The 13032-nt window shown below is 51.3% G+C and overlaps 2 protein-coding genes across 3 annotated transcripts in view; one reads left to right on the plus strand and one right to left on the minus strand.

Moving 5' to 3' along the window:
• ANKRD11 (ankyrin repeat domain 11) overlaps nucleotides 1-13032 on the minus strand; it is a 155588-nt gene that overhangs the window by 95630 nt on the left and 46926 nt on the right. The window lies entirely within an intron of this gene.
• Nucleotides 10148-13032, plus strand: part of SPG7 (SPG7 matrix AAA peptidase subunit, paraplegin) — a 97699-nt gene continuing 94814 nt past the window's right edge. Inside the window, exon 1 of the mRNA XM_085317350.1 lies at nucleotides 10148-10330. Within this exon, the coding sequence (XP_085173476.1) occupies nucleotides 10148-10330 (183 nt within the window). The remainder of the gene's footprint in view (nucleotides 10331-13032) is intronic.

Consider the following 13032-nt stretch of genomic DNA (forward strand, 5'->3'; position numbering starts at 1 on the left):
GGGCCGGGCGCGCAGCCCGGCGCTGACGCCACGAGCCGCTCTATTTTTACTAGCCAATGGGTTCGGCGGTGGCCGAGCAGCAGCCCGCTCCCCCGCCCCGGGAGCGCTCGGCCCCCAGCGCTAACCGGGTTAGACGGCTCCCGCGGCCACGGGGCCCCTCCTGCCCCCGGGGCGAGTTCGGGCACGGCTCCGAGGCGCGGGCCTCCGCCGGCCCCGACACGCACAGACTCCGAGCGATCCCCCCGTTCCGTTCTACGGACGCTGCTGGCCTTCCCCCACCAAAAAGAAAAGCGCTCAGCACCGAGAAGCCTGAGCAGGTTTCCCAGAGCTTATTTTGCCGTTTCTCTCCGTCAGACCAGCGTTTACCTGCACCACGGACCCCCCCAAGGTCAGCTCCTGCTTTCCCAGACCAGCCACAGCACACACCGAATTCCTTCGCAGAGAAGGCCAATTTTTAAAGACAGTAAAAGCTTAAGTCAAATAAAAACAGTCAAATTATTYGATGCGTGTCACCCATTTTCAGTGGCCTTTCAGACGTTTCACAGAGCCGCCTGCAGCTGCACGCCAGGCATACCTGCTGAAGTTACCAGGCTGGGCTGGCCCTCCGAGCTCTTGCTCCATTTTCTCAGGCTTCCTTCCTGGCTTCGTTCCAGTATTCCCATCTCTTACAGAAGATCCTGTTTTCCTTCATTGCCTGGGTTGTCTCCTCCTCTTCCTTCTCATTACCACCCACTCGTTTTTTCATCTTTCCCAATATTGTGTTTGCTACATCCTCTCCTGCTGGAGCGTTCGCTCCCCGTGCCACCCGGCACCATCTCCCTTCAGAGCAGAAAGGYTGCGACGAGCAAACCACCCACGCGCGCTGACTTCACGCTCCTCTGCGCAGCGGCCTCGCAGAGCGCACCGCACGCTTCAGAGCAGGGCGTGCAATGCGTTTGCACAAGCTGACGTCCAGGATAACACCCAGGTCACAAGTCTCTAGCCTGCACGCCAAGAGCTGCTCAGCAAGCACAGGACAGCTATCGAGCCCTTCTCTCCTGASCTGCAGAGGGGCTATCCCTCCCGAGCCAGTCTCACCTTGGGCCTCGCTGGCATCCTAGCTCTACCCAAACCGTCTGAGCTGCTCCACCAGCTCCAGGAGATCAAGCTTATCTTGCTGACTGCCCGCAGCGCAGCTCTGCGTTACTCTGCCGCTCYGGGCGCCCACCTCTGCTCTGCCTTCCTCGCATGCCTCACCCACACAGTCACATTCTCCCTTGAGCAGTTCCATGTTTTTCCCATTAGTTTGAGAAATTCCCTGTTAAAAAAAACTAAACTGCCAGTCCCTACCGACTCGAGAGGTGTCCTCACTTCTGCCCGGACACCCAGGAAACAGTGTGCTGAGAACAGCAAAACAAGCAACAAGTTACACCTTTGCTTTTTCCTCCTTCCTTTCCTCTAACCTAGATCAAGCAAGTCGCATACAATTAGGAGCTTCTGCAAGTCTCCTCCACGCTGATCCGACTGCAAAGCAGATCCACATCCCCCCACCCCTCACCTGCAGCCTGATACCATCTCGTCTAAAAATTTACATTCGCCTGCTGGGCGCTGCATTAAGTGCAGTAATTCCAACACAGAAAGCTATCAAGTATATCACTTATGAAGTAGCAGTTTAATCGATCTGAAACTCTGCTGCCTAGAAGAGACTGGCTGCCTTCTGCAAGCAGAGTGACAGAAGCTGCCGCTTCCGCGGCCCCGCTGGTTCCTGGCTACAGCCCCATGCTAGGAACAGCAGGTCCCACGAAGCTAAACTCTTCGGGGCCTGAGCACAGAACAGGCTTGAGCTATTTTGCTGCTGCTATCACCGTGCTAGGCAGACAAGCACTTGGCAAAACGCACTACACTGCAAGCCAGCACGGTCACCCARACGGGCAGCTCCACCTCCCTCGGTCACCCATCCTGTGCAACAACCAACCCAAACCAAGCAGCTAGAAAAGAGCCATGCTCACCCCTCTTTTGGTGGGGGGGAGTAGCGGACATTTTCTTTTCAAGCATTCGAACTACGGTCTCTGACGCAACAAGCCTGTGCCTGGCCTGGCCTACAGTCTCCCCTAGCGCTGCCACACGAACAGAGACGCTTGGGGCAAGTTACAGAACCGATTCTGCCCYGTGCAGAGGGATGGTGCCAAACACGAGTGCACAGGAAACACCGCAGTGCCTCCGAGGGCCGCACGTGCAGGGCCACCCATCCCAGCCCTGCTTCCACACAACACTGCCACAACGGCAGAGGAGCTCTCCGTCGGCAGCAGAGCCGTCTAGGAGCTCTTCAGAAGAATGCTAAGCGTTTGACAAGTGTCTGGGTCGTTCTTCTCACATCCACATCTTCGTAGCGTTACTCGCAGCAGCATCCCCGCGCTCTGAGCCGACTTCACGAACGGAGCGCTGCTGGCCGTGGGGGCGGCGCGTCGGCGGTCGCAGGCATGCAACGTCCCTCAAAGCTCTGCTCGTGAGCTAACCACAGGCAGCCAGAAGAGATTCCAAAGTGACCTGAGCAACATACGTTTGGTTCAGCCCTTGTACAAACAATCCTGAGCTGTCTGCAGTCAGCGATCAGAGCTAAATTTCACCCGGTTACAAGTGAAAAGCGATGCATCATGYACGTAATCCCATGAAGCAGCTACACCCACTTTCAAATATTGTTGATTCATCTTAATACTCAGGTGGAATCCGCTGACTGATGTTTTGACTAAAAAAAAAGTCTTAAGCACACATTAAAAACTTTCAAAAGACATCCAGACAGAAAAGCTGCACTGAGAATGTAAAACTTCATTTTAAGAACCAAAGTTGTAAAGTACTTGGTCGGCCTGGATGGCAGGCATCAGGTAAGCACATACTGGATTAGAACCACTAAGAGGTATCTCTGAGAACTGACCTTAAAAATCAATAAAACCAAATATATTCTTTTTTAGCAGTTCCTCACTGTGTTTCAGCAGCCTCCTGCCTACCACCTGCCCTAGGGGCTCAGTGGCACCTCTTACCTTCCTGCTGCTCGCCAGCACGCCAGCTTCCCCCCCAAGGCAGAGGCCAGACGTATGGGAGATGCCAGGGAAGGCTGGGACCAGAGCTGTGAGCTACTGCCTGATTTGCAAGACCTCCGAGCGCTGCAGCTTTCCCGAACTTGCCAAGGGAACAGACAGGCAGCACTGCTCGYCACCAAGCGCAGCCGGGCAGCTGCGCCGGCCCCCGGCAGCCGCCCCCCGCAAGGAGCTCTGGGCAGCAGCCTTCCCAAGGCCTGCAGAGGAGAAAGCTACTACAGCAGGTGGGAGGTTCTGAAAAAAATCTGTATTTGTCAATACGTCACACACAAAGAGAGGAAAGGCTCATGTTCAGTAACCAGGAGGAACAGAGTTTACGCTGGCATGAAAGGAAGTCTGAGAAACCTGCTGGCCTGGCAGAGAGGATGCGGCCGGGAAGAGAAGCCTGAGCAAGAGGCAGGAAGGAGAAGCAAGCACGGAACAGAGCGCTGCCCGGATGCAGCGGGGCAGGGAGCCAGGCCAGGCTCGGGCCGGGCTCGCACGGAGCCTGTAAGGCCTGACGGAGGAACTCAGAGACGGCTGTGGCAGCAGACCATGAAGACGAAGCACAGTTCTGAGAGAAAGAGGATGGTGCAGGGAAGATGGACGAGGGCTTTCACCCCAGGAACGGACTAATCTGTTCCCAAAGCACAGGCCTGCAGCATGCGCACATCCCGCAGCCACCTGCCCAGGCGGCCAAGGAAGGTGAGGAATCGGGGCTGGCGGCTGAAAGGTCAGCCAAGGGTTCCAGTTAAAGAAGGGTAAAGCCAGGATTCGGAAGTTAGTAAGTGTGAACCAATGACAAACTACTGCCAATCGCTAGAAGACATACATGCTCATAAATGCATTTCATGTTTTTGTTTAAGAAACTGGCTATGCAAACTGGTTAAAAATCATCTAAAACAGAGAGTTCCAGTACTGTGTAGGACTGGAAAGGATTCCAAGAAGTCCACACGCTCCCTCATCACAAGCAGATGCATTTGTATGTGCCCAAGCCAGTCCATACCACCAGTGTTTACAGATTCCTCCTCGGGCCTGACGCTTTGCTTAATACCGATTTGACTTAAAGAGGATGGTCTGTTTCAAAGAGACACTGCTTACAAACCAAAAACACCGTGAGGGCTTGACGTGGCACCATATGCTGATTCTCAACTGCTAGAACGAACTTCTATATACTGGCAAATAAAAAACTTTGCTGACATTCAACAGCATCTACAGTTCTTCTAATAAACTAGACAGAGCTAGAACGAGAGGCCTCCTGTACCCTGAGACTGTCTCYGAGCTCCCTTTTTAGAGCTTCCAGCATCCAGCCCAGAGTTTATGGTATCTTAAGCTGAACTTCTTACTCCAGAGGTCCCTTGCTGTTACTATTCTTGTTGTTGCTATTATTGTTAAAGATTGGGAATGACCCTGCCGTTCATTGCTGTTGTATCCTGTAAGTTACAGRACCCAGCAAAGTGCTCGATCAGCGTACAGGCGGCATTTGACACCCACCTCCCACCMGAGCCCCAGGACCTCGTTCACGCAACTGTAGCTTTAGTGCTACAAGCTACTAGCAACGACATCTCTGCTACACGCGCTACCAGACCAACTGTCAGTTGCTCTAGCAGTCATTTAAGCTAGACCCTTTCCAAGCACTGCCTGTACACTGCTTGGGTCCATTACTGGTGCTAGCACTGGGGGCAAGGACAACATTAAGTTTTTTTTTATAGCTTTCAAGGAAGATGTGGTCCAAGTCAGGCAGATCTGGAACAGCACAGGCCAGCGTTCAGTGGCCACCAGCGCTCAAGGCTTTTGCTCAACTCTATTCTGAAGGAGAATATACCAATTAATGAAACACCAGCTGGAATTCAGGAGATGTTTCCACATCTGCCCTGGATATGATCTTGCCACTGGCTCCTCTGTCACCTACACAGCTTCTTCCCCCAGCACAACCCAGCTGAGGGGGTGTGCCCAACACAGCTGTTAGCTCAATACTGCAACTGCTTTCTTAGATAACTTACCTAGCTGGATACGTAGGAGGCCAGAAAGTCAGTTTTTAACCCAGATGGGGAACCCAGTCCAGTTTGCCACTGAGCCACAAAAACCTGCATGCCAGCACAGCCGGCAGAGCAGCTGAGATGAGCTTATTCCTTTCAGTGGTGTCTGCTTTAAACGTTTGCTGCACTGTGGTCTTCGTAAGGGCATCCAGATGAAGCAGATTTGGAATTACACAACAGCCAGCACCTTCAGACCATACAGAGGAGCAGAAATAAGCTGAGGCAAGTGGCATTAAGGGGAACAGGAGCTTCCCCGGATCCTCCCACAGCCAAGGCTGTAAGTGAGCTGGTAGTTCCCTTCTATTTTTTAAACTAACAAATTAAGGTTCTTTCAACTTGGTGCAAGACTCGCTACTTAGATTGGATAATGGCTTTCTCATAACTTGGGAAACACAGGGAAACACAAGAAGGCAAAAGGGAGACTAACCACCTAGGCTATGTCCTTTTCAGCGGGTCCCTCTGGAGTTTGCGGCCACCGGGGAACTCTGCTGGAGGGGGAGGCACTCTSAACGCGGCGCGCCGGGCCGCGCCAGCCGGGCCCCTCGCAGCACAATGGGCTTCTGTGCCGAGCGACCGCCTGACCCGGCGCGGGGGACTTCATCCGAGGCTTCCTGCAAAGCCACGCAGAGCCCGCTGAAGCCAGCAAACATCCCCTYAAAGACAGTCCTGCCCACAGCAGGACTTTGCTTGGTATTTAGTTTTCAATAGCCGATTCGCAGGTAGGAGCACAACGCTGGAAGCAGGTCTGCAGCCACGGATCCCCATTCTCAGCAGCAGTGCAAGAACGGGGATTTTCAGATGCAGCTATTGTCACAGATCTCTTGTTAACAACAACCTCATCACCATGTTTCCCTGCCTCCTAAGGAGGGCAAAGCTGCTCTGGATGCATCGATCTCAAACTTGTTTTCAGTACCTTAACCCTGAGGTTATCGAARAGCTGATCAAGTGCAACAGGTGACAAAAAATACTAACGCATGCTTGGTACAAAAGCATGAAGCGCAGCAGGGGAGCTCTCCCCTCCCGCCTTTTAACAACAAGTTTCAAAGTACATATGTGTAAATAAGAAAGTAACGTTTAGCTAGTTACATTAACCTCATTACTATGGGCTTCCAGTGCACRCATCGCTCAGTGGGTTGGGGAAGATGGGGCTGTTTGCTTGCCATTTTCCTGTTGTCTGCAGAAGCTATTTCCTTATCATCGCACAACCACCACTCTCACCCCCCTCCCTTTCCCCCTCTGCAATTTTTCCCCTCAATGACTATACTTTGTTCTGCAGGCAACTCAACCTCTCGTTAYGTGGGAAGAGCTCCCTGTCTGGACATCCACATCCCCTCGCTCCTGCGCCTGCCTCCGCTCACCTCCCGCTGCCGCTTGGACAGGGACCCGGCGTGTCCAGGGAGAGTCGCAGCATGTTGCTCCTGCACCGCACTGCCAGGCTCTGCCAGCAACAAACGTGATCGTGTTTTGCTGATGCTGCAGTTGCCACTAAGGAAATACTATTGTGCAACCCTTGTTAAGTAACACAGTGTTGAGTGCTTTAAGGCTGGGAATTAACTCCCACCAGAACAAGAAAGAAATGGCACAATTTCTTATCTTYGCAAGAGTTTTAAAATTTTACTGAAAAATTAACTACTGTGCTTTGTAACAGTTGCAAACACTCACAAAAGGAATTTCAGATCAAGTTCTCTAAGCCTAATAAAGCAAGAACAAACAGCAAGTTTCACAAACTATTTAGAAGTAGCAGCAGTAGCACAATTTTCACAAATAAAAAATTCTAACGAGTAATGCTATAACCACCCAAAAAGGGCAAGCTTGTGCTACTTAACAGCATGCTCTTTATTTTATCAGCCTTGAAACAGCTTATGGGAATACCTGCACTTCACAACGGTACACCCAATTCAGCTGAGTCTGTACTCTACCTTTTGCATTAACCCCACTGAACTTTAATTTCCATGTTTATCTAGAAACCTGTACTGTGTTACTATTTAACCGGCAAGAGAAAGAAGTTAACTTTGTATTACCATGCCTTCCTTGAGCTGTACCTAATAAACATGGAAAAAATACTAGATTCTCCTATATTCAAACATTTTCCCAGCACACACACACACACAGCACAAAGTTATTCTTAAGACAAGACAAGTCACAAATACTTGGGAGAAGATGAACATTACACAGAAAGTTTTCCCAAAAAGGAAACTCTGAACGAGAATTCAATTTTATCTGCAAATGTAACCAGAAAGTTCCTCAAAACTAGCCGAGATCCTTATACAATGTTCTATATTGGATTTGTTCGAGASGCATTTTTAGCTACCCTGAGAACCACTATCCAATTTCCAGGAGGCAGGCATGCTAATAGAGTCTTAGCAGCTCTCTAAAACTCCTTCCTCTCCCCACAGATATTTATATCCTTTTGTATTTAACCTAGATAAGGGAAACGTGAATGACAATCAGGCTGCTGAAGCAGCTCGAGCAGGAGAGCTGCTCCTGCCTGCGTGAAACAACTGTCTGGAAGCAATTTTCGTTCCCGTCTCGTTTTGCAGGGGAAGTCCATGCGACGGCAGGGCCGTGCGCGCGGCGGCCCTCCCACCCCCGGGCGGCACGGCACGGCACGGCACAGCACGGCGCGGCACACGGGGGGACGCCGCCCGGCCCCGGCCCGAGCAGCTCCGCGACGCCGGGGCTGCAGAGCGCGCCGGGCAGGTGCACGGAAGCTTACCAAAGTGGCGCGAACACGCTTCGCAGCTCCGGGCCGAGTTAATTTCTAGCGGGAATACACCCCAGCCGCCCACKACGGTCTCGGAGGGAGCAGGGCTCCGGGGGGAGGAGGGAGGCCGCAGGCCCAGCCCCTCGCCCCCCACTCCTCCTCGCCGGCCGGCCCTCCCACCAGGCGCACGCACTGCCTCTATCAGCCGCCCCGGAGGAAAGGTTACTTTGCCCTACAAATCTCGGTTTCCTGAGTACAGCACTACCGCAGCTGCTCTGAGGAAGAGTAAAACACAGACACGTCTTCAAAATCTGAAATTCATTTCAAGAACTCAATTTTCCAAATATAACAGCATTTGAAAAGTATTTGCACAGAGGAGGGAAAAGAAAAGACCTCTAAAGTGAAGGCAGATACTCCTCCCGCTTGCCAGCAACTTCATAATAAAAACATTTGCTATTTCTGTCACTGCATCCACAGAAGCTCAGACTCAATTTGATTCATTTTCCCTATAAGGTATTTTTAAGTATAGAAGAAAAGCACAACTAATTGCCAGGATGTGTCCCTGCAGATCGCACTGCAGCAGCCATGCATGCATAAACCATTACACAACTGGCAGGCAGACAGTTGCATCAGCCAGCSTGGGGAGCAGGCAGGTTAGAGCAGAGGCACCCTCCCTAGCCGGGATAATCACGGGATCTTCAGGGCCTTCCGAAATCACCAATATTCTCAAGTACCTTCAGGTTTTAGCTTTGTTTTCAAGCCTGCACTGAGCGGATCATTTAACTGAAAGCACGCAGCCAAGAGCCTTGGCAAACCGCATCTGGCATTTAATAACTGCAGGATCTTTAAGGACCCCTTTTAGCAAGCCTTACTTTCCTACAGGAAGGGTTTCTGCTTTGACCTTCCTTTGAGATCTAGGTGGCTTCTACCTCCCTTTCTCTACAGAATACAATTAAGGATAAAATGCCTTGAATTAGTAATTGCTTTATCAGCTGATGAYTTCTACCAAAATGACACATTTCTAAAAGATGGGGACATCGGGAAGGGTCAGGTGGAAACGACCACGACCACCCAGCGTTGACCCGCACAGCAGCGTTAAGATGGAGGACTGCTGAGCGGGGCAAAATCGACCCGAGACCGCAGCCCGCAGCCGCCCACGACGACTGCTCAGYGGTGCCGGCGCAGCCCAGCCCGCCCCTCGTCTCGTTCGAGGGCAAGGCCGTGCCACGTTACTGCTCCCCCTGCGCCAAGCTGCCAGGCTTACGGACCGCATCCAGGAACGAATTCAGCTGCAAAGACACGAAAGCAGCCAGAAAAAGTTCCCTTCTCTTTCTTAAAGGATCTGTTAGCTCTAACCTGATTCCAAGCACAGCGCCACAAACAGTCACGCCAGCACAACGCATGAGAAATAGCTAAGCCTACACTGTAGCAGAAAAAAACAGACTTGGAATATAATTTTTGACAGGTTTAGAGAAAACTAAGACTAGTAACAGGAACTGCAACATGTGGAAAAGGTCTTCATTTCCACAATCCCAATAAATATATTTCTATAATCAACATTTATTTAGGTAAAAGTCAGATCACACTGTTTAAGTTAAACTAAGTGTTTTTTATTACATCTGTAAGGAAACACTATTTGTTTTTATCTTTTAAGGGCACCACAGCACAGTGCTGGGCTGCACTGCTGCCCAGGATCAGCAACTTGTTGAAACAGATGAAAGTGACTCACGAACGAGGGAGACGCAGAGCCGAGACTACGCTGCCAAGAAGAGAGGAAAGCTACCACCAGCCGAACTGTGTCTAAGGAAGGGCTCTGAAATTTGCCCAAGAGCAAAAGGAAGCAAYGCAGCAACTCTGTTAGTCAGGCCTGAGTCAGATCACGCAACAGCAGGATAGGCAGAACTGAGTCGGATCCTGTTGAATTAAAATCAGTGAAAAGCTGTTCTGCCTTTAAAAAAAACGCATTGCTATTGCCAGATGTGAAAAATTCCTCTCCTCTGGTTTCCTGGACAGAGCAGGAAGAGAGGCCGTGACTACCTCACCCCTCTTTGGCCCGAGTCAATCCTGCTGCACACCAGCAGGCGAGGGAAGCGTCATTTTAAACTTCCTAACTTTCCCCAGGAAACGCAGCTCTCCAGGGCTCCGGCAGACTTGCCCAACCGGACAGCTGAGGTGCACCAAAAATACAAAGCTAAAAGGCACTGGATTTTTTCTTAATTCAGCGCAAACACTCACAGGCCTTGAGAACAGGAGCAGCTCTGCTTGCTGCGCCCAGCTCAGGCGATCTGCCGCGGTGCAGCCGAGAGGCTCCGGCCGGCCTGCAGCCACGCTCGTGCGGCACTGCCAGAGCCATGGCCAGCTCCTCCTCGAGGGAGCCTGCCCGGACCGGGCCTTCGGGCGAGCGGAGGCTCCGCAGAGCGGACGCGCCGGCGGCCGGCTCCCCGCCGCCACGTCCTGCCCCGGCGCAGCCGCTGCCCGACGAGCCCCCGTCCGGCCTCCTCAGCGGCGACGGYCCGGGCAGGGCTGTGGGAAAGGTACCGACGGGCGAGGCTACAGGTACCAGCTCGCAGGGAACCAAACTCAAACGATGCTGCATTAAACCTAAGCACCATGTAAAATCAAAAACAGAAGCCATGGCAAACAAAACTGCTTCATCACCTTCTACGTTTGATTGCTGTTGTTTCATGACCATATTCCTTACCTTAATTTTTCTACAATACACTTGCAATGTCTTGTGGCTATTTTGAATTTTACACAATTTTCACAACTGTAATGATCTGGCACTTAAAGATAACCTTCTAAAGAACAGTCTGTAAGAGTCTTCTCCTTTGAAATTGTTGATACCTTTCCCCTCCTCACACTTTTTTCTTCAATGCAGTATGAGAAATCATGTGGTTTGGGGAAGTTTCTTTAATAGCTGCACGAGTTTGCACACAAAGAGAGTAACTGAAAACTCCGGCAATACGAAGCTATACCAGGACCAGAATGCTGATTTTATTTTTATATACGTGTGTGTGTGTGTGTGTGTGTGTGTGTGTGTACACCCCCCTGAATGCTTAATCTACAGCAGAGTAAACAACACTCATCAAGAACAATTTCTGTGAGCAAACGAGCAGCACACAGCGTTAGAGGCTGCACCACAGCTAGACTAGAAAGTAACGTAGTTCTTACAGTAACTAAACRGTTGGAAGCTATTGCCGTATGCTGCCACAAGGCTTGGTGCTCTTCGCTCGCGAGTCTAACCCTTACCGAGGGAACCCTCCGACGAAAACGCGCTCCTGCGAGCGCGGGCCCAGGCGCCCGCCCAGAGCGGCCCCCGCGGCGCCGCCCCGCGCACCTCCCTCGCCAGCCCAGCGACCGGGCCCCGCAGCGCTCCTCGGCCGAGCGCACACGTGCTCGGTCCCTCCCGAGAGCAGGACGGGGCTCCGCCGAGGACGCGTCTTACCGTCCGAGCGTAGCATGCTAACTCCGACGGGACGCTGTCCGTTTTCACAAAGCTCTCCCCATCCTTCCTCTTGGCTGCCTTAATTTGCCACCCACAACTGCTCCTGGACAGCCCAAAGGCAGGAGCACTGGAAACCAACAGCCTGCTCGGGGGTTAGAGTCCTTTAACTCTCCCCCTCCAAACAGAAGCTGCCTCTCAGAATAAAAGCACTTGCTCTGAAGCACGTTAACTGCATTCACAGAACGCTCCTCGCCCCTAAGAAAATGTATGGCTGGTTTTTTTCCTGGCATTATTCCTAAAGAACAGACAGTTCTGAAAGCAAAGTGATCAGAAAAAGCAAAGTCTTTTTCTCGAAGAAACAGCTCATTTGTGAACAATTCTTTAAACAGTTTTGAATCTGCCCTCTTTGCTGGGTGCGCTAAAATGCAAGCTTTCACGTGTAAATGGTTAACCATATTACACCTTAAATTCCGTACTTAGAAGCATCTAGACTAACAAGCTCCTTAGCAATTCCTCCCAGGGAGGTAGGACAACTGAACTGGTTGGTCTGGTTACTATATAAAGTCTTAAGTATGCTTTTTCTACATTTCCTTCAAAGATTAAGTCAACTAAATTGTGTTTAGGTTACAAAAAACGCTGAAAGTCAGCCCCAAGCCCCAATGACAAGCGTAGYCATCAGTAGGAATGATTGTTTTTTTCTAGTACAGAGCTAACATATTAACAAAATCTCCCATTATGTAAGTACTCTATTGGGATACTAGTAATGCTGGCRTTTCACACAGAGAACACCCATCCGCTTACTCCAAAAAGTGCTTAAACAGAAAACACAGATAAAGCCAAAGCCACACTGGGATCTGCAGCCAGTATCTTCCCGAAGTGCCGAACTGGCGCTCTCGGCACACGGCTCAACGATCTGGTGCACCAGCAAACTTAAAGCCAGCTCCTTCCTTGGAGAAAGGATGGTGCAGCGACGCCGGCCGGCATCCTAGGGCTTCTCCGGAGCTACAGCTAYGGCCAAGGAACCTCGCAGCTACTGCTCTTCTCCTCGGCCCGTGCAACACTGCCCGTGCAACGGGCAAGAAGGTCCAAAGCACGCAGAGCAGCAGTCCGCCGCGGCCCACGGCTCGCTCCCGACGAGCTCACAGCGGCTTCCAGCCCTGCTAACGGGGCTGGCGTTCTCCTTTACGCAAGCGCATCAGCAACGGCCTCACCCTCGCCGAGTACCGCTGCCGGGCTAGAGAGCGAGCGAGCGCACGAGCTCTGTGTCCGAAACCAGCCCCTGTGCGTTACAGGCATGGCCTTTTTCACTGCAATTACGACAGACAGCAGTCAACACCCTTTAAAACTGGACTAAGCAGTTAGCAATAGCTATTACCATCTAAGAAACTTTATTCGAGGCCTATTTTTGAGGCTTATTCCTGGTCATTCTGAACTATTAGCGCAGCACTSAATTGCAAAGGAATGTATTAGCAAAGGAATTTAAAATGCAAAACTTCACCATCGTGAACAGGCATTAGGAGATTTTTTTTAAAATAAGTTCATTTGAATGTTAAATTTTCATAACTGAGCTGAAGACACCTGCTATGGCCTGTTAATGTTGTAACACTTACAAAATTCAATATTCAGGACAGGTGTAAAGTTTGTACACGTCAAACTGGCGAGCTATCCCAGCAATCAAATCTGGCACGGACAGGAGGCGGCTCTAAACGCCATGCCATCAGCACGGGGAGACACCACGGAGGGCAACGCTTCCCGCGCTTTAGAGCACGGCTCAAAGCAGGCTGGCTCTTC

Source organism: Rhea americana, unplaced genomic scaffold, assembly GCF_003343005.1.
Source record: "Rhea americana isolate MKP2758 unplaced genomic scaffold, rheAme1 scaffold_499, whole genome shotgun sequence".
In the NCBI taxonomy this organism is placed as follows: Eukaryota; Metazoa; Chordata; class Aves; order Rheiformes; family Rheidae; genus Rhea; species Rhea americana.